The sequence below is a fragment of the Python bivittatus genome, unplaced genomic scaffold (assembly GCF_059951505.1).
Source record: "Python bivittatus isolate LINGU-HERP-01145 unplaced genomic scaffold, Pbiv_v1 ctg000220_np1212, whole genome shotgun sequence".
NCBI classification, from domain to species: Eukaryota; Metazoa; Chordata; class Lepidosauria; order Squamata; family Pythonidae; genus Python; species Python bivittatus.
The window spans coordinates 25016555-25041097 of NW_028277048.1; the positions used below are offsets into that span (position 1 = coordinate 25016555).

General features: G+C 38.4%; 1 protein-coding gene across 3 annotated transcripts in view; it reads right to left on the reverse strand.

The window, feature by feature from the left end:
- The window catches only part of LIMA1 (LIM domain and actin binding 1), a 60675-nt gene that overhangs the window by 9215 nt on the left and 26917 nt on the right, over positions 1 to 24543 (reverse strand). For 2 of the 3 annotated variants that reach the window (XM_088138174.1, XM_088138175.1), the window contains exons 4-9: positions 23431 to 23886; positions 12937 to 13045; positions 10220 to 10350; positions 6680 to 6787; positions 2929 to 2977; positions 386 to 501 (exon numbers count right to left, since the gene is read on the reverse strand). In XM_088138174.1, the coding sequence (XP_087994300.1) occupies positions 386 to 501; positions 2929 to 2977; positions 6680 to 6787; positions 10220 to 10350; positions 12937 to 13045; positions 23431 to 23886 (969 nt within the window). The remainder of the gene's footprint in view (positions 1 to 385; positions 502 to 2928; positions 2978 to 6679; positions 6788 to 10219; positions 10351 to 12936; positions 13046 to 23430; positions 23887 to 24543) is intronic. The other variant, XM_088138176.1, reaches the window with a different exon arrangement.

Here is a 24543-nt window from a genome sequence, read left to right on the forward strand (position 1 = left end):
TTATATAGCATTATAAATGTTATTCATTTAATGACCATGTGATTTGCCTAATGACTACGGTGATTTGCTTAACAACCATCATAAAAATGGTTGTAAAATTGGGTCCAGTTGCATGCTGACTTGCTTAACAACCACCCTACTTAACAACCAATTTTCTGGTCCCTATTGTGGTTGTTAAGTGAGGACTATCTGTAATATACTTTTATAGCCTAAAATGTGCAGAAAGTTCAGAGGATAACTTATCAAAATTTGGGAGCTGAAAAAGTGCTTGACTACAAAAGGAAATTCAGGCAATAATATACAATTCTCATCAACTAATTTATATTTCAGAGTTTTTTTTTCTGTATTGCCCATTGCTAACAATGAAAAAAAATGTCCATTGTACCTTCACTCCTTTGGGAGGAGAGCTGTCAGACTGGCTAGATGCTCTAGAATTAGGACTTTGCTGTTTGGCACAGACAGATCTTGCAATTTCAGTCTCTTTCTGGAAGTTCAATCCAGCTAAAACAAAAGGAGTCATATTAGTTTTTTTCCCTTAAAACTCATAAATACAAGGTTCTTCCATGTAGTGCCATTTCCACTCCCCAGTTCCACCAAATCATTTTGAAGCCAGCCAAGCAATCAACACTGCTGCAGTAGAAGAGTGCTGGACATCTGTCTGATCATATGGCCCCTACCCCCCATGCAAAAAAATCTGAATGGTTGCTGTGAAGGGAGACCTATGAAGCTGTTAGGCCACAATCCACTTTAAGGACTTATGAACAGAAAGCTACATAACACCTGCGATCCAGTGAGGCAAGAATTTCTGCCAACAGGAAAAATGACTACCCATAATTTCTGCAAAGCAAACAGAAATAATGCTTCCATGTGATTCTGGATACACTGCAACTAAGTTAGAAATTAATCAACTCCACAGCTGAACACAGATGATGGTCTCAGAACAGAAATATCTGGTTCTGCAGTGGTGCAAAAAGCCTATGTTGAAGTGCCCATAGACAAACCCTAGTTTAAGAAAAGTTAATTTATTAAATACAGTGCACAAAAACATTAAGTTTCGCAAGATACATAAAGTTTTTGTTCACACATGAAGCCTATTTAGGTAATCCAGAGCTTAGGTTTTAAATGACTAGTCAGTTATCAGTTTGACCCAACAATATTTTCCTACTTCATAAAAAACTGCTAAGTACTTTTCTGAAGGGAGGGACTTGAAAAGCAGCAAAACAAAAACAACATAGTATGATACAAATCTGAAAATCAACAAAAGATGTTATCTAGATATGGAAGAGATATTAAATAAAGGGCTATAGATCAATTAGTACCATTTCAGAAGAACCATCTTTCAAGGATTCTTAGCTGTTGGCACTTGACTTCCCTAGGGCTACAACTGATATTCAGAAAAACTAGAAACAATATATTGGAAATAATTCAGAAGAGATGCTTTTATGCTTTGGAGCATAAAAAGGCAGCCTACATATCACCTGTCTAAGTCTTTAAAGCTGCCACATCCTTTCCTAGGATTGGGCAAAATTCTTTAACAGATAATTCCAATAAATTATATACCCTAAATTGGAATAAGTTAAAACTTACTTACCTTTAGCCTCTGAGATCAACTATTTATTTTGAAGCTGTTACCATATTCTATTATTTTCTAGTTCAATGTTTCAATGGGAAACAATATGTAAAAGCATTTCTGTACACCATTTGTTCAGATTCAGTCAAATAAGTTCTGATGGCTAAAGCTATTTGCCATTGACTGGCCAAGATTTCCTTCATTAAACTGTATAAATTTTAGTCAATGAAAGCATTGCATTGGTGCGTATAATGCTACAAAGTGTTCAATTTTAGGTGAAGGGATTTTTTGGGGGGGAGATAGTTTAAAGTAAAATAATAATTAACAAGACAGATCTGTTTTAAATACTAGGTTTTAATCCTTGGCCTTCCACTCTGATTAAGACAGAAAGAATGGGAGCTTATTTTCTGCTAACTGAAGCACAGAGGAATAATACATAAAAAACTAAGCCTTCTCTCTCCCTGTGCTACAGTCCTAAAATAGCTCCCCTCTCCCATCCCTAGTATTAAAACAGTTTCACCCACATGTAGGCAACATGCATAATTAATATCTGCAGTTGGCCTTAAATTAGCACCTCTACTTACATTTAAGCTCATTTAATTTTGATTTCATCTAGTTGCCATCAGGACCACTCAAGTGAAAACTATGGTTTAGAATTTAGGTAATATAGTAAACCCATAGTTAACTGAAAGCAGAAGCAACAGCTGTGCTAAAGGGGGCTGTGTGTGACCAAGAAAAGTTAGCCTCATGTCTCTATAAGCTATTTTTGCCTTGATAATTCCCCCAAACACGCTATTTCTAACTTATCTTCAAGTTCCACTTATGTTCCATTTAAGAGATAACAAAAAAAGTACATTATTTCTGCTACACACTAACTTGAAAGAATAAACAAAGATGACAAGCAGACTCATGTTCCAAATCTATTATTCTGCAGTAATTCAAATTCAGAGATGTAACTAGCATAGAATTGTATCAATATTTTTCTTTTGTCTTTTTCGCTTATAGCAGCCTCTTCTCCCTGTTTCTATGGCAAAATCCATTTAGTTGTATTTTTAAGTCACAAATGCCTTGAAATTACCAACTCGTATTGAAGCAAAGAGAACACAACCTATTCTGTTTTAAGCATATGCAAAATTCTTAAGAGCTTCAGACTATAGGATAAACAATTAGGTTGCAGGGCTGATTTAGGCAGCTTATTTCTGATTAAATAGAGGGCTGGCAATGTTTCCAGAATTGAGTTTCAGAAGGCAGAGTAGGTATTTTTCTAAACTAAGTAACTGGTAAAAACTGACAGACAGGAACATCTGTTAATTCCTTATTTTGTAGGTTTGGGGATAAAAGGGAGATTAAGAACTCACCGGTGCCATCTTCACAGAGACTGGAATTCAGACCATCCCTTACTGAAACCTATAGAAGAGATATGTATATTAACCATCTTTCCTCATGGAGATATCCAGAGAATTGGAATTTACCTCACGTGTAAGCATGGAAGCAGCAAAGCAGGCAAAGTTGTTGGGGAAGCACAAAGCAAATTGTGATTAAATGCCAAAAACACAGCATTACTGCCACATCAAATCTTAAGTTGCCATAAATCAGCAGTTCCTACTACCTTGGTTTACACAGACCATTATACCATGACTGAAAGTTTCTGAGGACCACTACAAGCTAGCAACTGGCAATGTGAAAAACAGAACTCTCCCAGATGGTGTCCACAGAACCCAAACATTAAGTAATGTGTTAAGCTACACTTTAAAGTAACATTTAATTTTTAAAATTTAAATTTTTTTGAAATCCATGGGATCACCAAATCATAACCTGAAATCTTGAAGATTTTAGGTGACAAAGCCAAACCTTCCCAAAGGTTTCACTATTTCCCCTCCCCCCAATTTTGGCACCAGTACTAGAGATTATAAGCAATATCCTTGAGGCCTTGGATTGCAGACTGGGAACAACTGAGGCAGAGTTTTAGACTGCATTTGCAGCTACTTGCCTTTCCCTAACAAGTCCAGTCCTCCAGCTCCAAAATCTAGCCTCCAATACTATGATTTCACAACTCAAGTGCTTTTCCATTGCAAATTGTTTCATTACTGAGACCAAGTCAGATTCTATATAATTAATTAACATTTAAAAATGAACCATATTCAGCACAGGTACTACATTGATAAGATCTTCTTTGAGTAAAATTCAACTTCATTTTTACAGATGCATCCATGTAGCTTTTTCCCCAACAGTGTGGAAATGATTTGCCACTGGTACCTTCTAAGATTCTCCCCCCCCCACTTCCCAGTCTAGCCTATTGCCTTAATATTGCTCAGACATCTCCCCTTCAAGTACCAGCAGGCTCAACTCCGCTTAGCTTCAAAGCCCAGACAAAATGCAGCCAGCTGTTAATCAAATGCCTCCATGAGTGCTGTTAAATAAGAGATCACTCCCAGCTGAAATAAATCTAAGATGTTCACTATACATATTCCAAAGTTAGCAGTCTTATTGACCAGCTCCATGAAGGAGGCTTGGGCTTGAAATGAAGCCTTGAATAAAGACCAAGGTGTCATGTACTATGTCAGGCTGTCTCTTTAGTAGCCTACTTGGCTCTTAAGCCATTAAATATCAGTGAAGGGTATTCACTTTTTTTCTTAAACATTTCTCACAGTTTGTTTGAAAAAGCTGACACCAACACAATTTTAACTACTGACTCTCAACTGCTGCTATGTTTGCCTTGGAATACCAGGTCCACAGAGAACAGGAGATCTGCACAATATATAGATATCTGAGACATATACAACTCTTCACTTGGTTAACTAGGCTCTATTCTAGAGAAACTGATACACAATGGCCTCAATTATCCTCATATGTTAAATCAAGTTAGCTAATTTATCAGAAATCTTGCTAACAAACCTCTCCCAGGGTTTCAGTGCAGCAAGGCTTCCCTGTTACATTGAAAGTGTTCTTTGTCTTAAGCATCACCCATTAAAAAAATGTAACTTACCATAGCTTTATCTAATCAGGCAAGGCACCTAGCCCATTTAGCCTTTGAGCATGCAGTATCGCCACAGTCTTCAGAAATCCAGAGAAGCATCTGGGGTAATACTGTCTTTCTACACACAGACCTTTGCTTCTCCATGTAAGCAGCACAAAATTTCCCCAACTGTTGTTTTCCTCAACACTGACATCTTAATTATTATTATTACAGTTTTTAAATTGCACTTGAATGCTTATTCTTTCCAAATATTAAAATATTGTATGGTATCAAGAGGAAATGCCAGGTCCTCTTCACGTAACAAAAGCAGAACCCAGCATTTTTTCTACTGAGAGGGAGTTCTATCTGGAGTTTCAGAGAAGTGAGCAATATATATATATATATATATATATATATATATATATATATATATATATATACACAGTATATGTACATGTGTATACACACATACACATGCATTCTTGAGTACAGGGCAATCATAAAAGACGTTGTGCCACATTCTCAGTAAAAGAGTGCCCTCCCCAGGGTATTCCCTCTGTTAAATCAAATACACCTCAAGAGTGCTCAACTAAGGAATCAATACACCATAATAAGCTTAACTGCAGCTTCCTTCTAATTTACAGTGAAAGCCCCATTTTGAGCAATTAAGCTGTGCAAATTAACAAGAAGCCAAGTAAGCTGGGCTAACATTCTGTGCTTGTGGTTCTTATTTGGAGAAACAGATGATTCCAAGCATTTCATAGTACATTCAACAGCACTCACGGTGAAAGACACTCATCTTCTAAGCCCTCATGTGATATGAAGCAGTGCTTTTGGCATGCAAATTAAATAATTAACATACTGTAGGTTTATTAAATGTTCTTGCCCACATTCTGCCTATGCCTAGGAAAGCTGCAAAAACTCTTCATAGGGATACTTAAAAAACATTCCCCACCCCTCATTTCCACATTTCCTACATGAGGTCCTCATGCGTGTCAAGCAAGTGTTTAATCAGAGCAGAAGGGAAAGCCACAAAAAGGCCTATAAACTCATGCGTTATTCACTCTTTCAAATCAGCAGGAAGAGGCCTTTTACTGAAACCATCCATTCAGCTGTAGGAAAAGAACAAAGAAGGAAATTACTTCTTTAATTCATGGTGTTTGCTTTAAAATGAGCTAACCTTCTGCTGGGAAAGAAACTTCCAACACACCAAGAGGTTACTAGGATAGGATTAAGCTCAGTTACCTGAGAATGTACGGAATAAGTTCTGCATAAGAAATAGGAATGTGTTGATAGCTTTCAAGAAATAAGGCTAACAAGCAGAACCACTTGAAAAATGTACACACAACCCATTTCCCCTCAGCGTTTCTCTAGTTTAATCACTGAAGATCCAAATAACAATGATTTCTGTTTCAGGGTAGCCGCAAAGTTTGTTCAGTCTGCATTCTAGATTTTAGGTGGGAAGAGCCAAAGCACCTTCTTTTCCATTTTTTTGGAGCTGGGCTAGGAACTCCCTGGGTAACAGTCCAGCAGGTATCAGGAGGTTCAGCCTGAGTAACGACAGGTTATTGTAATTATCTTTTACTGGGGAACCCTTGAGAGAAGAACTCATTTTGTAACAGGAGAATATCCAATCCTGCCAAAAGCAAAAGAGAGAGCTCAACTTCCAAAGTAACAAATGGAAAGAAACTGGAAAGCGAGGTTTTAGTGACTTGCTCAAAATTATTGAAGGGCAGAATCCAGTCTAGTATCTCCTACACAAAAAAGCCCCATGAAGATACGCCAACCACCACTTCATTCTCCTATGAGTTCTGCACAATGAAGTTTTTTGTGGGCATCTCAAGCTACGCTACACATTGCTTCATATTAATCTATCCTTGGAAACAAAAAGCTACTAAGAGGTATCTTAGCTATAATACATATTAAAGATCCACTCTATTCAGTCTATGCTAATAAAGCAAGATAAAATATATACATTTTGATAATCGTATATGCTATAAATTTTAGACTGAAATGTTTTCCATGATCTTATAGCTGGAATATTAATTCACCAATTTTCATCAGTTCATACAATCCCATTTCCAGATGCTATGGTTTCACAGCAATTCCACATCTGGGTTGTTTTAATTTTCAGCACCATGGCTGTCTCTTACCTTTTCTTCATTCTGCTGAGGAAAGAAACTGTCAGAGCGTGGTGGCAAATTCTCCTTCTGTTCACAATTGTAGTCTTTGTCTTCATTTTCATTCATTTGAATCTCATTCTACAGAATAATAAAATATTTGAGTTTGGATAAATATTAGTCTTTAGAGTAATTGAATATGGGCTGAATATCAAATTGGTGCCCCTGCCAGTACCAAAATAATAATTATTTTCTTTTGCTGGAAAGCTAGCTGTATTTTGAGAAAAAGAAATTACAGCAAGTATCGTTTATGATTTCACTCCTGGGGTAGGAGTGATGACTTGTGCACTGGAAAAAGCTACCACTTTCTACAAATGCTTAATTTGCAGACAGACTTACTACTTCTCCCTCAGCAACACAAGCATACACACAACCACTAAATCATGCAAAATAACAGGAGGAGAGAAATATTCCTTGCCAATTCCTGCTTGCCTTGTCAACTGCAAAGAATCTGGGGAAGAGAAAGACATTTCCTTTAAAAATCATTTTAGGCTTTTGCAAAGGCTTAGGGAGAAAATACACTTTGCTCATTGCCTAATGAATCAGTTCTCTGCTGATTGCTAAGCTGAAGAACAAAACTTGAACCCTGATGATATATGATAGGATTGTTTATTAGAAGGGCAGATGGCCTTTAGTCTACTCTCTCACTTATGGAACTCTGAAATTTCTATACAGCCTTCTACGTGGTACCCTTGAGATATCTATATACTACTAAAACTCTCATGTCTGTAACCTTCAACTGTGCAAAATAGTGTGCCATAGGGCAACAATTTTTGAACTAAGGTACCTCAAATGGACGGATGGATGGAAGGGGAAGGGGAAGGGAAGGAAGATTGCTGACACTCCCTGCCAGCTTTGCACAAGCAAAGTCAACGGGGAAGCCGGAGGAAGGGAAGGAAGATTGCTTGTACAATACTGGCAGGGAGCAATAGCAAAGTCAGCAGGGAAGTCGGAGGGAGGGAGGGAGGGAGGGAAGATTGCTGATGCTCCCTGACAGCTTCACACAAGCAAAGTCAGTGGGGAAGCTGGAGGGAGAGAAGGAAGACTGCTGATGCTCCCTGCCAGTTTTGCACAAGCAAAGTCAATGGGGAAGCCAGCAGCAAGTCGTAAGTTGCTCACACTGCCACTGCTTTTTTGCCCTTGGTCATTCTGTTTCTCTGTTTAGGTAAGGAAATATCTCTGAAACAATGACTCAATGAGTCACAGGTTGTCTAGTTTTAGACTAGAATTCCCAGTGGCCAAGCCTGCTGTCTTTGATGGAAGTTGTAGTCTAACATGCCTTGAGGGGATCACACTTGAATAAATTAATCTAGAACTTTGTAAACAGAAGGAAAACTCTGTATATAATCCCATCCCATCCCCCCAAAAAACTCATTTGCAGTTACAGTATTCCTATGCAGATACAGAAAATATCTGGGTTTTGCACACTGAAATTCTTTCTCCTTATCAAGCTTCTAAGTAAAATGCTATTCTTTATAATCTGAAGCTTTTAGTAAGCCATCAGCTCTCTAAAATATTATGTAGCAACTGTTACTAATGGGCTTCATGGAACAGACATTGAAGTCTAACCTCAACCAGCTGTTCAGGCTTTATCACAACTTAGCATTGTACTCACTAAATGAGCATGCATTCCTCTCCTTCCTTTTTATATGAACCTCTGACAAAATGAGTGGGCAGATCCACACTTGGGGAACTACTACTTTTTCCTAGAACTTCAAACATGAGCTAGAATCAGAGGCAAAACAATGACTGGAATCAGGGAGGGGGGCATCTAAACATTTAGAACCAACTTTTAAGACCAAAAATGTTTTCAATTTCAGAACTGGATTGTATGCTTTCCTATATAAAAATCTACTTTTTTTCAAGCTTCCTTAATTTCAGTGGCCTAATTTAAGAAGAAATGGAGGGAGATCTTCTTTGGCAAAACAGGTGGGTTAGGGTTAGCCTGAAACACTTGCTATTCTATTGCAAAGCCTCCAGAAATTGTTCAGTAGATATTGATCTACCTTAGGTTCACACTAATTTGAGAACAGCGTCCAAGTATACAGGACATACTTCAAGTTCAGTAAGCAGGATAGGATATGGTATATTTTATTACTTTAAATGTTATGGTCTCATTAAAAATACAGCATATACTCATTTTAACCAGTTGTTCCTTGCCATTCCTTATTTCAGTAGCACAAAAAGGCATTCTGTAAGCACCTCCCCTCCATACAAAAGTAGAATTTGGTATGTTCTAGTTGCTCCTTGAGGTTATCTATGGTGTGCTGGTATTTGTTTAGTCTGAGGTGAGCATCCATGATCATACTGATGTTACCTAGTTGGGTAATGAAACATCTGCAAGCAAACAACCAAGCTCAGAGAGCACCAAGGACTCCATAGCTACTTCAAATGGTTGTTAACTGACTGGTCATAAGTTGAAGACTAGCTGTAATTTTCACCCCTTTCAGTGCAGAACGTGGAATCTCTGATATTTGTTTCATTGCAAAACTAAGTATTCTGGTGTAAGCATAGCAGTCTGTAAAATTTCAGGAGTTACAGGTAGTCCTTGATTTACGACCATTCATTTAATGACCAAACTTATGATGGCACTGAAAAAAGTGACTTACGACCAGTCTTTGCACTTTCAACTGTTGCAGCATCCCCAGAGTCATGTGATCAAAATTCGGACGCTTGGCAACTGGCATGTATTTACAATGCTTGCAGCATCCCAGGGTCACGTGATCAACTTTTGTGACCTTCCCGGGGGGTTCTGACAAGCAAAGTCAATGGGGGAAGCCAGATTTGCTTAACAACCGTGTGATTTGCTTAATGACTGCAGCAAAAAGTCGTAAAATCGGGTACAACTCACTTAATGACCACATTGCTTACTGATGGAAGTTCCAGTCGCAATTGTGGTCATAAGTTGAGGACTACCTGTATTGGATTTCAATTCCTCATAACTCAATATTGTCCAGGGTGGCTGAGCTGGTAGCATTTGGAGGGGTGCAATTTCCTGGTCCCTGCCTAACAACACCTCTTCCTCGTATCCCAATTAAATTTTATCTAGCAGTTCAGATTAGCCACAGAAATGCAGTACGAATCAACATTACAAGGTTGAGGTTACAAGAGGAAAAATGAAGCTAATTACTTGGGGATCAAAGCAACAAATCAGAGATGGCAAGATCTGTGGCTAGTCACTTAATCTTGTCTGCAACTTTGTTTTCTCTCACGATGATAACATTTTTAAAAAGCCGCCTGATTCACAAACAGGTAAGCAAAGCTTATCTTCTATGCCACTGCAGAGGCAAAACACTGGTTACTCGCAAAACGACAGAGAAACATTCCACACACATAAAAAAAGAGCCTGAAAAAGGTTCCAGTGGCTTTAATAGGAAACAAGACTTTAAAAGGAGGAAATTCATGACCCTCAAGAACGTTGAACATTCAAGGCAAAGCCATCAGTAGCATCTCAGATGGAATCCTCTGCTGCAGAACAGCAACAGCCACCCATCTCTAAGAAGTAAAACTTACCGCATGACTGCAAGAGCCACCCTGCTTGGACACAGCTGCTTGATACTTAGCAAGCCTATCCTTGATGGACGTTTCTGAAAAGCGAGGTATTTCTAGGTTTCTCCTGCCCTCTGTTTTCTCCGGGCTTGATACTGCAGAGGAACAGAGCAAATGATCTAGAACAGTTATGCTGTTCTTTGGCCATAATAAAGATTTGATTTGATCTAGATCAGTGCTTTCCAAACTTGGCAACTTTAAGATGTGTGGACTTCAACTCCCAGAATCACCCAGCCAGCTGGGTGATTCTGGGAGTTGAAGTCCACACATCTTAAAGTTGCCAAGTTTGGAAAGCACTGATCTAGAATAACATACACAACTGCTGTTACTGGACACATCATAAGAGATCAAAAATTCACTCTGTTTAATGGGACAGCTACTTAAATGACCCAGGTGGCAAAAGAGCATGATGAGTTAATTCCAGCTTCATAACCAAGGCAAAAAGAGTCTACCTGAAAGAATGAACACTGTCTAGTTTAAAGATTCCATTGTTTTCTTTACTAATTTAAAGCTAAATTATATGCAATAGCATCAGACCTGGATGTGAGGAGTCGTTCAAGAGCTACCCTTCAAAACAGGAAGATAATGACAAAAGTGCAGGATGGGAAGCCATATAATTTAGATGCTTATGCTTTTGGCTTCCCCCCCCCCCCCGAAAGTACCTCTGCACTCCCACACCCATTTGAGCAACTGATGAGGTTATTTCTGAACTTACATACCATTCAGAACTACAGCTAAAATGGTTGTTTGGTGGCATACAGTTCAGGTCCATACAAACACAAACTGCACTTTATGTCACCCAATTTAAAATACTGTAAAACACATTCTGATTATAAACTGGCAAACTCATCCAGTTTGCTGAGATAAGAAAAATAACAAAGAGCTGCTGCCATTGTGGCACGGCCAAATTTTATGTGATTATTGTATTACCACAGATCTGTCTCCGCACCAGAGAAGAATGTATGATTGCGTTATCTCCTTTGGTTTGCACACAAGGATACAGCAGTTGTTAGTGACTGCAATCCAAGAGACATTTCCATTTTATAAAGGGACGCCTTAGTATCTCCCTTTGAAGTAAATAAAGGTCATCACCAGAAACCTGAGATTAGTGTAGTAGCTACGAATCTGAAGAAATATCAACAATGAGGGCTACTTATTTTAAAAAAAAATGTACACATTGCCTCAATCCAATAGGACTAGGCAGTTATCAGCCCTGGAATGATTTTTCTTACTTCTGAATACAGAACTGAAAAAAATATTTCATCCACCACTATTACTTTATAAATTTCATCCCAAACCAAATTGGGTTATAGCATTGCCGGACTCACATTTGGCTGCAGCACTATTTCAAACTCTTAACAGTTCACACAAATTTTCTGTATTAACAATTTTTCCATCCCTTTTGTTACAACAATTTCAGGTAAAAACAGTAATCAGAATTAAAAATAGGTATTATTTACTTTTCAGCTAGATATATTTTATATGCTAACTCTCCAGTCATGAATCTAGTAACATTTTCTCCTTCCTTTATGTTAAGAATTCTACTTTGGTAACAATATTTGGAAGTCTCTGGGAGCCATTATTTTGGTCACCTAATGCGAAGAGAGATCTCTTTGGAGAAGACCCTGATGCTGGGAAAGATTGAAGGCAAAAGGAGAAGAGGACGGCAGAGGATGAGATGGTTAGATAGCATCACTGAAGCAATGAGCATGAAACTGAGCAAACTCAGGGAGGCAGTGAAGGACAGGAAGGCCTGGCGCAATATGGTTCATGGGGTCACGAAGAGTCGGACACGACTTAACGACTAAACAACAACAACAACAACGGGAGCCATACCAAACATTTCTGCATCTCTGAATTAGATGATTTAGGGATGTTGCTGTCACTCTCAACTTCAGTTCCCCTATCTACAGTATGGAGGACTAACTTCTGTGGCCTAGACCACTGTTTCTCAACCTCAGCAACTTTAAGATGTATGGACTTCAACTCCCAGAATTCCCCAGCCAGCATGCTGGCTGGATAATTCTACGAGTTGAAGTCCACACATATTGGCTAGGGAATTCTGACAGTTGAAATCCACACATGCTACCTGGGGAATTCTGGGAGTTGAAGCCCAAATATCTTAAAGTTGCTGAGGCTGAGAAACACTAGCCTAGGCTACAGTGTTACTGTAAGGATTCCTATCATTAATTGATTGTACAAACTGAAACCATTGCACCACCACCAATCTTATGTATATGTGGGGGGGATGGGCGGCATACAAATTAAATGAACATGGAGAAAATGCCATAAAATTAGTATTTCATACCAGCTGGAGTGCTTCATACTTATTTTATATATACAATCAATATTCTGGCCCTTTTGTCTCGTGTACAATCCCTGAGTGGATCAACTACAACTTTCTTCAGCATACACAATGCATGGTCATTTTTTAAAAGGTGCATACATAATTCTTGCATATTACAATGATCAGGCACACAGTTGCAGTATATAAGCAATATATAAGCATTTATCTCACACTTCTCTTTTAGCTACTTCGTATAAAATAATTAGGTATATTTGTATTTTAGGTTGTTAGTATTTTTAATTTTGAAGTGTCCCTTTTCTTTGTTAAAGGGATAAATACCGTGCATGCCAGAGTACACATGGAAGCCATCCCAACTATATTGAATATTGCTCACATGAAGAATTGTGGATTCTTTCTGCAGGAGGGAAGTCAAGGTCCTCTGAAAAGCTGCTGCTCTCTGAGATTCTCCTACCCTCAGCAGCTCGGCCATGGTCATGAACAACCTGTTTTAAGAAGGATAGATTTTCTGTTTATTATTTGATTAGTGCTCAAATAAAGAGAAAAAAAAAAGCAAGCAGCAGCAAGGATGATCAGTCTAATGACATCCAAGCAGCAAGCCAAGATGTTCTCTTTCAGTGAACTCTGAATATATGGTGAAAGCTAAGAATTTATTCAAGCTGGTAAAGATTAAATTTACCTAGGTTGACTGTACTAATTTTACGTCAAATTCCAGGTGCCTGAAATTATTGCCTTCCTGTGGTTAAACTCCTTTTTGTATCTAGAGATTTAGGTTCCTTAGTTTAATAAATAAATTTATTAAAAATTTCCCATTATGCAAGGTTACATAGCCACCCTTTGTGTTTCAGGACCGACACAAGATTTGTTGGGTTCTGCGAGCAGGAAGATCCACAGCGCCCTTCAATCTATTTTCCTAGAGCTGGGCTGAAGGAGGAAGTCTTTGGTAAAAGGGCTAAGAACTCCTGAGCTAGACAGACTAAGGCACGTCAGGAGGTTTGGCCTGAGGGTGGCACTCTGTCACAATGGGCTTTTACTAGGGAACCCTTAGAAGAAGCAGTGTGTACATCAGGTTTTAATTTTCATCCTTCCCAGTTTATAACAGGAGGTGATTACATTTTAGGCATTGTTGTGTCCACTGGCAGATATTTGGCACAGTGTATCGGCAAAGATTTCTATCTCTCAAATGTGACACCATATCATTATTATTTAGAATTTAGAATTCTAAATTCTATCTCAGATCTTTTATAAAATTCTATCTCAGATCTTTTAAATATAAGAGTACCAGGAACACATTTGCAGTGTGAAAGTTCTATTTTAAGAATTAGAACTGAATATACTCTGACTCAAAATTCTTTACTTATAAGTAACGTTGGTTGTTAAGAAATAAATAGTTCCACAACATGTCCATCTATCCAAAGTTCAAAGATTCTGGATATATGCTCCCAAAGGATCCCCTGGTTAGCATCCACAGTATTTTTAAAAAATTCCTATTTCGATCCTTTCGCAGAAAATATAGCAATTTCATCTGGCATTTGGTAATCCTAAAAAAGTTGAATAATTTGGCTGTAGTAAAAGAGAAGGCCCAAATAGACACATATATACACACACTTCCCAACACTATCTTCTTTACACACAGCACACATCTAGTGAAAATAATCACATCACAATAAATAGAAGAATGATCTCAAATCTAACCAAAAAACCAAGTGAATCAATGGCTAGATGCCCAAAAATAATCATTATCATTTAAGTCACCAGAATAATCAACAAAGTCTTTGAGCAAATTCAACAGTGAGAAATGTTTTATTTCAGAAGCAATTTTGGTTTTGAAATAATCTTTTAATAGGAGTGTGAAAAAAATAAGAAACAATTTCCTTCCAAACTGACAGATGGTTCTTGTTAAACTTCATACTGTTACACTTAATCAAAAAACAAATTTTAGTGATATAGGCAGATTTTTTAAAAGTGCACATAGAAGTCAAATAGATTATTTCATTAAAAACGAAAGCTACGGGTTGCTCCAGTTTCTTAGGAGCCTTGTCCTTTCCTCACTAAGTTGCTGTCAGCAGACAGGAATTCATCTGGGCCTGCATTTTTCTATACTCTTAAGAGGGGAAGAATTAGGCAATAGAATTTTAGGTCAGCATACAAGTTCCAGAAGTCTCAGCACTGCAGAGAATCAGAAAGTATGTGAAAGAAAGCATGTTACACACCCTACATGCAGATATCACATACAAGTAATTTCTAGGTAGCGAACAGCTTTTACAGAAAGTTTAGAACCAATAAGAAAAAGCATTTCATTCAGAGGAAAGAATGTGTGCATGTCGGCATTTGTGTGTGCGTGCGTGCTTATGAAAGTCAATACATCTGTAGATGATTAGAGCAGAAAAATCATAATTAATATACTGAACCTATTATTGTCACAAAGAGCAGAAAGGATACGGGGACTGGAATGCTGACTTCAAACTAATTTGACCCAAAGAAACACTCATGGATTAAAGTAAAGATGTTCATGGGATTCCAGTTTTTCTTGTCACCCACAGTTTAAGAAAAAGCAAGTCTAGAAATCTACAACAGGAAAAAGAAAAAATATTGGACAGGCAATATAATATATTTCCATAAATGTATTGTGGAAAGATTAAGATGGCCATCACTTTCCATAGCTCTTCCACTTTCACCACAGCTTTTCTAAAGCTGTTATTTATCCTCCAATAATTTCTTTCTTCAATAGTCACAGCAAGCTACTGTCACATCTAGAACGCTAAAACACAGGTCCAGCGTTGCTGGCCCATATAATTGAAAGGACATGGCATCATATTATTAAAGTAAAGCAGATTTCTGCTTGGTTATTGCTTAGGTAGAAGTCTGCCTAGATGTTTAAAGCAGTTTAAAGCTTTCTGAAAAGAGTGGCTATAGGTACAATAAATAAGTTATTTGATTACCTGGAACAATCCAATGAAGTCAGTCAGACTACATGGAACCCACCTAGCCCTTAATAAAAATTTTGGGGAAAGGAAAAACAAAGCTATACATGTTTAAGAATTGCCTGTCCTTAGCAAAACTATACTAGAAGGAGTGGCAGAACTTTTGTGTCAGCTGTTAAAGACATGTGCACCGCTAAACCTGCACATCCTCTATTTTGTAGAATGTCTAAACTACAAAGGAGTCCCTGGGTTAAGAACGTCCGGTTTAAGGATGAGTTAAGATAGTTAAGAACGGAGCCTATTGTTGCAAAATTCGAGTTAAACACACAATGATTCGAGTTACACAATGGTTCAAGTTCATTACACACTACTACTTATACATTATTAATACTGTAATACAATAATACTGTTCCGGCTTACATACAAATTTGACTTAAGGACAGACCTTGGGAACAGAACTCGTTCTTAAACTGGGGACGACCTATATCGTAACTCTCCTCCCCTCTAGAGAAGACCTCCCAGATTGCATGATCCAATTTAATTCATAAGGCTAAAAAAGATTACCATGCAGCCACCTCTTCAGAATGATTAAATACATAAGCCAACACCAATTGACTTTGAGGCACAAACTGTTTTAAATTCCAAAAAATAACAATCAGTTCTCAGCTCAAATAGAAACCCAGAATTTTTTAAGGTACTCCAGAAGATGTTATGTTTTTCTTTCAACCACATGTAGAAGATTATTTTGTTGGTACTTCAGGGCCATATTTTGCAAACACTGATTGCATTAAAAGGTCATGGGGTATCAGACAGTACTGAGGGTATATATGTTAATGGAATTTTATTACAAAACAACTTAGTTATATAGAACTAAATACTTTTTTAAGGAGAGTTTGATGTATGGACTAACGTATAGAGTGATAAGATTTGGCTTAATCAAGCAAAAGAAGCCTTCCTAAATACTTTGCACTAGCTGTCCTGGTCGATTTTGCAGAAAACACAGATTGGGGCATGACATTCCACAGCATTATCTTCAGAGTTCCAATATTTTGATTAAAAAAACTACTTCACAGATATGTTATTTACACATGCCAGATGTAGCACTGACAATAGTATCCTTTCTATCCCAACTGCAAGTTGAATGCAGCTTGCCGCAGATCTGCTAAATGAGATTGGAAGTTGAATTAATGGAGACCTGCATTCCACTATCCAGCTCTCTTCGGTGCGCTAAGACTACAGTTTGTACAGTCTCCAAGCAGTGTGACTTTGCAAATATATCTGGGGGGCATCCTCAGCCGGAGGAAGGCCATTTAAGCAATTACAGTGGGGCAAAAAAGTATTTAGTCAGCCACCAATTGTGCAAGTTCTCCCACTTAAAAAGATGAGAGAGGCCTGTAATTTTCATCATAGGTATACCTCAACTATGAGAGACAAAATGGGGGAAAAAATCCAGAAAATCACATTGTCTGATTTTTAAAGAATTTATTTGCAAATCATGGTGGAAAATAAGTATTTGGTCAATATCAAAAGTTCATCTCAATATTTTGTTATATATCCTTTGTTGGCCTGACAGAGGTCAAACGTTTTCTGTAAGTCTTCACAAGGTTTTCACACACTGTTGCTGGTATTTTGGCCCATTCCTCCATGCAGATCTCCTCTAGAGCAGTGATGTTTTGGGGCTGTCGCTGGGCAACATGGACTTTCAACTCCCTCCAAAGGTTTTCCATGGGGTTGAGATCTGGAGACTGGCTAGGCCACTCCAGGACCTTGAAATGCTTCTTACGAAGCCACTCCTTCGCTGCCCGGACGGTGTGTTTGGGATCTTTGTCATGCTGAAAGACCCAGCCACGTTTCATCTTCAATGCCCTTGCTGATGGAAGGAGGTGTTCACTCAAAATCTCACGATACATGGCCCCATTCATTCTTTCCTTTACACGGATCAGTCGTCCTGGTCCCTTTGCAGAAAAACAGCCCCAAAGCATGATGTTTCCACCCCCATACTTCACAGTAGGTATGGTGTTCTTTGGATGCAACTCAGCATTCTCTCTCCTCCAAACACGACGAGTTGAGTTTAGACCAAAACGTTCTACTTTGGTTTCATCTGACCATATGACATTCTCCCAATCCTCTTCTGGATCATCCAAATGCTCTCTAGCAAACTTCAGACGGGCCCGGACATGTACTGGCTTAAGCAGGGGGACACGTCTAGCACTGCAGGATTTGAGTCCCTGGTGGCGTAGTGTGTTACTGATGGTAGCCTTTGTTACTTTGGTCCCAGCTCTCTGCAGGTCATTCACTAGGTCCCCCCGTGTGGTTCTGGGATTTTTGCTCACCATTCTTGTGATCATTTTGACCCCACGGGGTGAGATCTTGCGTGGAGCCCCAGATCGAGGGAGATTATCAGTGGTCTTGTATGTCTTCCATTTTCTAATTATTGCTCCCACAGTTGATTTCTTCACACCAAGCTGCTTGCCTATTGCAGATTCAGTCTTCCCAGCCTGGTGCAGGTCTACAATTTTGTTTCTGGTGTCCTTCAACAGCTCTTTGGTCTTGGCCATAGTGGAGTTTGGAGTGTGACTGTTTGAGGTTGTGGACAGGTGTCTTTTATACTGATAACAAGGTCAAACAGGTGCCATTACTACAGGTAACGAGTGGAGGACAGAGGAGCCTCCTAAAGAAGTAGTTACAGGTCTGGGAGAGCCAGACATCTCGCTTGTTTGTAGGTGACCAAATACTTATTTTCCACCATGATTTGGAAATAAATTCTTTAAAAATCAGACAATGTGATTTTCTGGATTTTTTCCCCCATTTTGTCTTTCATAGTTGAGGTATACCTATGATGAAAATTACAGGCCTCTCTCATCTTTTTAAGTGGGAGAACTTGCACAATTGGTGGCTGACTAAATACTTTTTTGCCCCACTGTACCTGTATTCTGAATCCAGGATTTTTTTTAAAAATCCCAATATTCAGCACTGAATTGGTTCCAGTTTATGAAATCCTTGGAAGCCCCCCCACACACACACTTCCAGATCACTGCTGAAAGTCTTCAGCAACTTATTTTATACTCCAGATAATTATCTTGCTACTGGCGAAGTCCTCAGAAAGTCAGTGCCTGAAAAGAAATACTATAGCTGGCAGCCTTGTCAGCATCTCTTCCTTCGTCACTCTCAAAGACTAGGCCATTTCATGGCTGAAATGAATTAAAATGGGTTTCTGACAATTTCCAAAGCAATGAGGCATTCACTACCAATCACAAGAATCATCTTTGTGCCATATTTCTATCGAAATGAACTATATATATTCCTTAAGCTAAGCACTTTCCAGCAGAGCTTTCCCCAACTTAATGCCCTTCAAATTTGTTGGCTTTCTGTTCTCATAATTAATCCAACTCATTTGAAGGGGACTGCACTGGGGATAATTTTGATAATACATTCTAAAGTTAAAACCTTCTGGATGCATTTAGGCTCTTGTGTATATTTAGTAACTATCTCTGATTCTATGATTTAAGAACAATCCTTAGCATAAGATATGTGACCGCATATAAACATTGTTATTGCAAACTTAGAAAAGCTGGTGCTAATCTAGCAAAATATAGTTTAAAAGTAGGAATACAGTAATTGGTTGATTGTACCAGAAAGGTAAACCTTGTCCAGATCTTTGAGGTTGAATTACAATCAGGGTATTTTAGGAATAGCAACGTGCCAGGGAAGCAAAAAAAAAAAGGAGCATCAATGGGTAAGATTTGTGAATATGCCAGGGTCAGCAATGTGAGTCCTGCAAAGGCTTAAGTAGGGTCCGTCCATCAGGCTCAATGCTCCACAAGACTTTAAAAAAAAATTATTTTAATAAATAGAAAGCTAGCATGCTCTAATGCAGTGATGACGAACCTTTTGGGCTCAGTGTGTCAAAAATTCAGAGTCATAACTTGACTCTGCTGGTATGTCACCCCCCAGAACAAAAGAGAAATAATTTTTTGTATATTCATCTATTTAAAAAAAACACAGTCCAATCACGTGTGGTGCTATGGATTATATAAAGAAACATCAAATAATTACAAAAATGAAATACGAGTAAAACAAATTCAGTTGCTTTGGTAACTCTAACGGGGAGAATAGTTGTTGTCAGGTGTTGGTGAATCCTGGCATGTCACCCAAAACGTTGTAGCGTGTCACCTTTGATACTCATGTCATAGGTTCACCATCACTGCTCTGAAGTTAGCCTTCAGCATAACATTTAAAGAAATGCCTTTGGGCTCCACAAAGGTCTAAATGGGCTGGCAGAAAGCATCCTGCAAAGGATATTTGCCTTCTGGTAAACTGTATTTTGTGACTGGCTAGTTTTACCATGACAGTTATTTTGCAAATCAGCAGGTTCTTCATGGTAGTCATTTTCTGAATACGAGTACAGCTTGGTCTCAAAATTTCCATACTGTATACTCTCAACCATAAAGAATGCCTACCCCTGCTATACATATATACTGTGCCAATGGCATAAAAATAGTCCTTGCATAAAAATCTCACTAATGATCATTACTCTATGGCACACAGCATGTTCTAAAGCAAGGTGTGACCCCTGCCCGTCAGAACTTGCTTTATTCTATAAGAGTCTTTGCAGCAGCTGAGCTGATTCTTTGTTTATTAGACACATATATTGCCTTGACTCCAGGACCTAAAGCACCTTGGGATCTAGATTGGGCCTGAAAGATCCAAAATCATCCAGTGGGTTTTCCATAATCAGGGCTGGATCTCTCCAATTCTATTCAAACCTTGACTACAATACACTGGGTCTCACTGCAATGACCCTCCAATAATAATCTTTTGAAGGAAGACTACATTGTTTATTCAGGCTTCAAAAATTATTTGAAAGTGGTGCTTTAGACTTTATATGAGTGCAGAATATTTGTTATTTATTAAAGCATCTCAACTTTTTTCGGGCTTCCACATAACTGCACAAGACCACCACATAACTGTACAAGACCGAGAGAGAGAGAGAGATGTCACCGCTTTAAGGAATATACTCATTAAAATTACTGCAACTAGAAGCCTGCTTTAAGAAATAGCACAAAGGGACTTGGCCTTGGGCAAGGTCCAAAGTAATTCTTTTGAATCATTTTCAAAAGCTGCATGCACAGCCATATTGTTTGTGTCCTCAAATAAGTGTTAGACAAAGGAAAGAATGAAGTTATCATAAAGTACATAGGACATTATTCTACTCCACTTTCCTTCACTATTTAATAGTCAATGAAAATGATATGAGTATTTAAAATGCAACAATACTAGTTTGGATCCAGTGATATCTAGAGTGAGCTGACAGGCATTTCTATTTGCAGAAGGCAGCCCCACAAGTTCTTTCAACTCCTACTACTGTCTGCCATTCTTCATTATGCAATTTCAGAGAAGCTCCTGAACTTCAAGAACTACTTGAGGAACAGGAGCACATGGGAAAGAAAGCCTCACTGTGTAGCAAACCTCTGTTCATCTCTATATCCAAGCCACTATGTTTTGGCAGTTTATATACCCTCCTGCATTTATCAACTAAATGTTTTGTTAAAAAAATCCTTAAATAGAAGAATATGAAGGAAAAAAACTTTCCTTGTCTCCAAAACATTTAAATCAGATTTTGTGTTTGCAGTTTTCAACAAGGTGAAGATAAAGATGTTTACTTATTGTTGTGCATTAATATTATAATTATTAGTCAATCCAAGCAATACACTATACTTATTTTCCTTTTGAGCAATCACCATGCTACTTTCTTCTCCCTCTTTGGCCCCAATCTTTCCTTAGTGATTTCTGCTACAATGCCCAACCAATTCTTACTCCTGGAAATTCATTCTAAACTATCTCCTGAATCCACCATTTCAGTTTACTTGAAACAGAATAATCGTAACTCAATAGCATGCATATCCTAGTTACAAGATCAAGTAAGATTTATCACAGCCTAAAATATTGGTGATTTTTATTGTGTACTGGACTAAACAAAACTTGTCATAATATGAGTCACTTCCTGTCCTTTTTCTTATGGCTGCCATTTTGATTCTCCTCTATCCCCATCCTCAATACTTCAGTCTCTCAGTCCATGTCCTTCCCTTCTATTTGCTTTGTCTCATGTTCTGCAGATTGCATGAGTAGTCAACTGCACGAGATAAGAGAACATGCTGAAAGGACAATGGGCTTAGCTGTAGAAGAATCAGACAGACACATCAGTATTTCTGTAATGCTGTCACCTGCTCCCAGATATTGGATAACATAATGCATAACATACATGTATTCTAGTGGATTTTGAGTATGTCAGGTTGAATACCACCTACACTTGGAATATGCCACAAAACAGGTATATAAATCAATGAAAACTGCATTATATACCTTATTCCAATCTTGATCTGAAGTTTCTAGAGCCTTTTGAAAAAATAATTCTTTCCATTACAAAGATGTAAGGGAAGATAGTGTTTTATATAAAATTGGTTAAAGTATAGCAATAAGGAGAAGAAGAAAAGATGCCTAAAGTATTTAGCTTATCAAAATAACTTTTGTGCATCTATGAAATCCAGACTTGGGCTTACTGCTGCTGTAACATATTTTCTGTACTACTAGATTGTCAGTGATGCAAAACTACATAATGTTCATTTTTACTAGAGTATATCATTTACAACACAGAGATTTTTATGACAGTTATTTAAAATGTAGACAACCATAAATATGCATCTAAAGATAATGCCTTCAGGCTGAGACATTCTCTCTGCAAGACCATTTCTACACAGCTAAGAGTAACTTTCCAATTGTAAGGAGTATGAAATGCTTTCTCTATGGGCCAGTTTCTGTTATAACTCAAAGATTTTGTACAACTGAAAAACTTGCATATACTTAGCATGTTTAAATGACTTCCAATTTGCCTAGAACCAATACAGGCAATGTCTGCACTAAGTTTTGAAAATAAACATTTTTGTCATGCTCAAGGTGAGTCATCCTATGTCTATAGATCAGGTGTCCACATTTCTTGGGATAGCTGTACACACCCAGCTATTTCATCCATATTATGTTCAGATCTAATTGAACAACTCAATCAACATAGTAGGATGTATCCAGTTAAGGTAAGATAAACTGCTCCGGTGACAACCTACTCTGAAGACCTAATTTACAAAATTTAGCTTGACTCAAAAATAATTCACTTCTTCAAAGCCCTCAGGCATTTTAGATCACAGCCATATCTGTTTATATTCTAGCATATACTTGGAACATGTACAGGAACTAAGCTGAAGGAAACTATGAAGAAACTGGAAAAAGTCAACCAAACTGTGTTTTAAGTCACTACCATATGCAATTCATTTTCTTGTTACGCAATTTGCAATTTTCCCCAGGGACACAGTCTGTAGTCCACATGCTGGATCAGATTTCATGAGCAGTTGTAGGAAAATGCAAGGCCCATGAATTTGCAAGTCAAAACTGGTGAAGACAAGCATTCCCAGACTATCATCACACACTTTCTTCCTGTGAGAAGATTTAGCAGCAGACAGAAACATTTGCCAGGATGCAGACAGAGAAGAGTGCAAAAAATTGTAGCTTCATACATTAGTTTCTACAACTCTAAAAGCAAATTCAACAAAGTGTTGTACTGCAGTCACAAGACACACATACACATTCCCCAGGTTCTTTTCACAATTCTTTCATGCGTGCACAATTCACAATTTATTTGGGGGGGGCCAACGCCCCAATTAGGCTAACTTTAGTTAATTAGGTTTCTTTTTCCAAGTTAATGGCATTCTAAAAACGTGCATTCTGCCACACAAACTCTTCTCCTTTGAGCAAGAGTTATTGTGCTATCTGCACAGGAGATTTTTGACAACAGGAAAAATAAGATACCCGCTTGCACAGCAGACTGATTTTACTTACCCCTTTGCAAGTTTTTTTTTCCCAAGAGCCAGGGAGAACTGAAGCAATTCATTCCTTACCTTTGCTTGAACTGCATCCCCCCTCTCAAACATCATCTTTAGTTTGCTCAGAGGAACATTAAACTTCTCTATTTTCCCTGATGAATCGGAGTTTTCACTGGTCTCCAGCTTTCCTATGTCTTGTCTGGATTCTCTAAGACAATTTTCCATTTCCCCACTGTCAGGTGAATGTGTTTTATCCTCTTCACTGTCAACACTGGGATATTTGAACCGGCCAAACACTCTGGAAGAGGAGTGAAGTCTTGGACTAATCCCTGAGGTTTTTCTAATTTCTGCTAGGGAAGCAGAGCCGCTTTCAGTTCCACCACCAGGGCTGACAGCCTTCTGCCTAACCTCAGCACGGCAGCTTTCCAGAGCCTCCTTCCGAACCTCCGTCCCCAAGCTTGGATTTTCCCACTTCTTCTTCAAGATGCTGAGGCTCCCCCTTTTAAAATGAGGGGGAAGCGTTTCAAAGCTCTAAAAAATGAACAAAAAAGTAAGACCAGTTATAAAAGCTGTCCCAAGGTCATGAAGTTCTTTTTCCAGTAAAGAAAGGAAATTAAATGCTCAGCAACAGTCTTCGGTACGCTGCAGTTTCAGACAGCTGTGAATAGTTAGAACCGTGCCACATGGAGAAAGCCTGGATCCAGGGCAAGTTAAGGAAGAGGGGAGGGAAAACGAAAAAGGAGCTGAAGCAGGAAGTGAGAAAACAGGATGGCCTTATATGGAAGAAAGGGAGTCCACTGAATGAGAGAGCTAGAACCAAGCCTTTGTGTCTCAACATTCTGCACAAAGGAATGGGGAACAAAAGCCACCCTTCTAGCAAGCTGCTTCAAGAATGGGTGGGAAGCCATACGAGATGGCTACTGTCAAAAGCAGCCGTGCTCCCCATCTGCTCCGCAGGATGACAAAGAGGACCCAACAGCAAGCTGTTTAAAAAATTGAGGTTTATCTTTCAAGGAACTCGTCACTGACTGCTCTTTATAAGGATTTGCTGATAACATTTCAGTAACTTTCTTCCTAACCATGCCAGCCAGCAATTTTATTTCTTTTTGCCTATTTATTAGATGTTGATCACAGACTTACGGGGATTGTGATTTGGACCACTGATTAAATGATTTAAAATAAATGGGT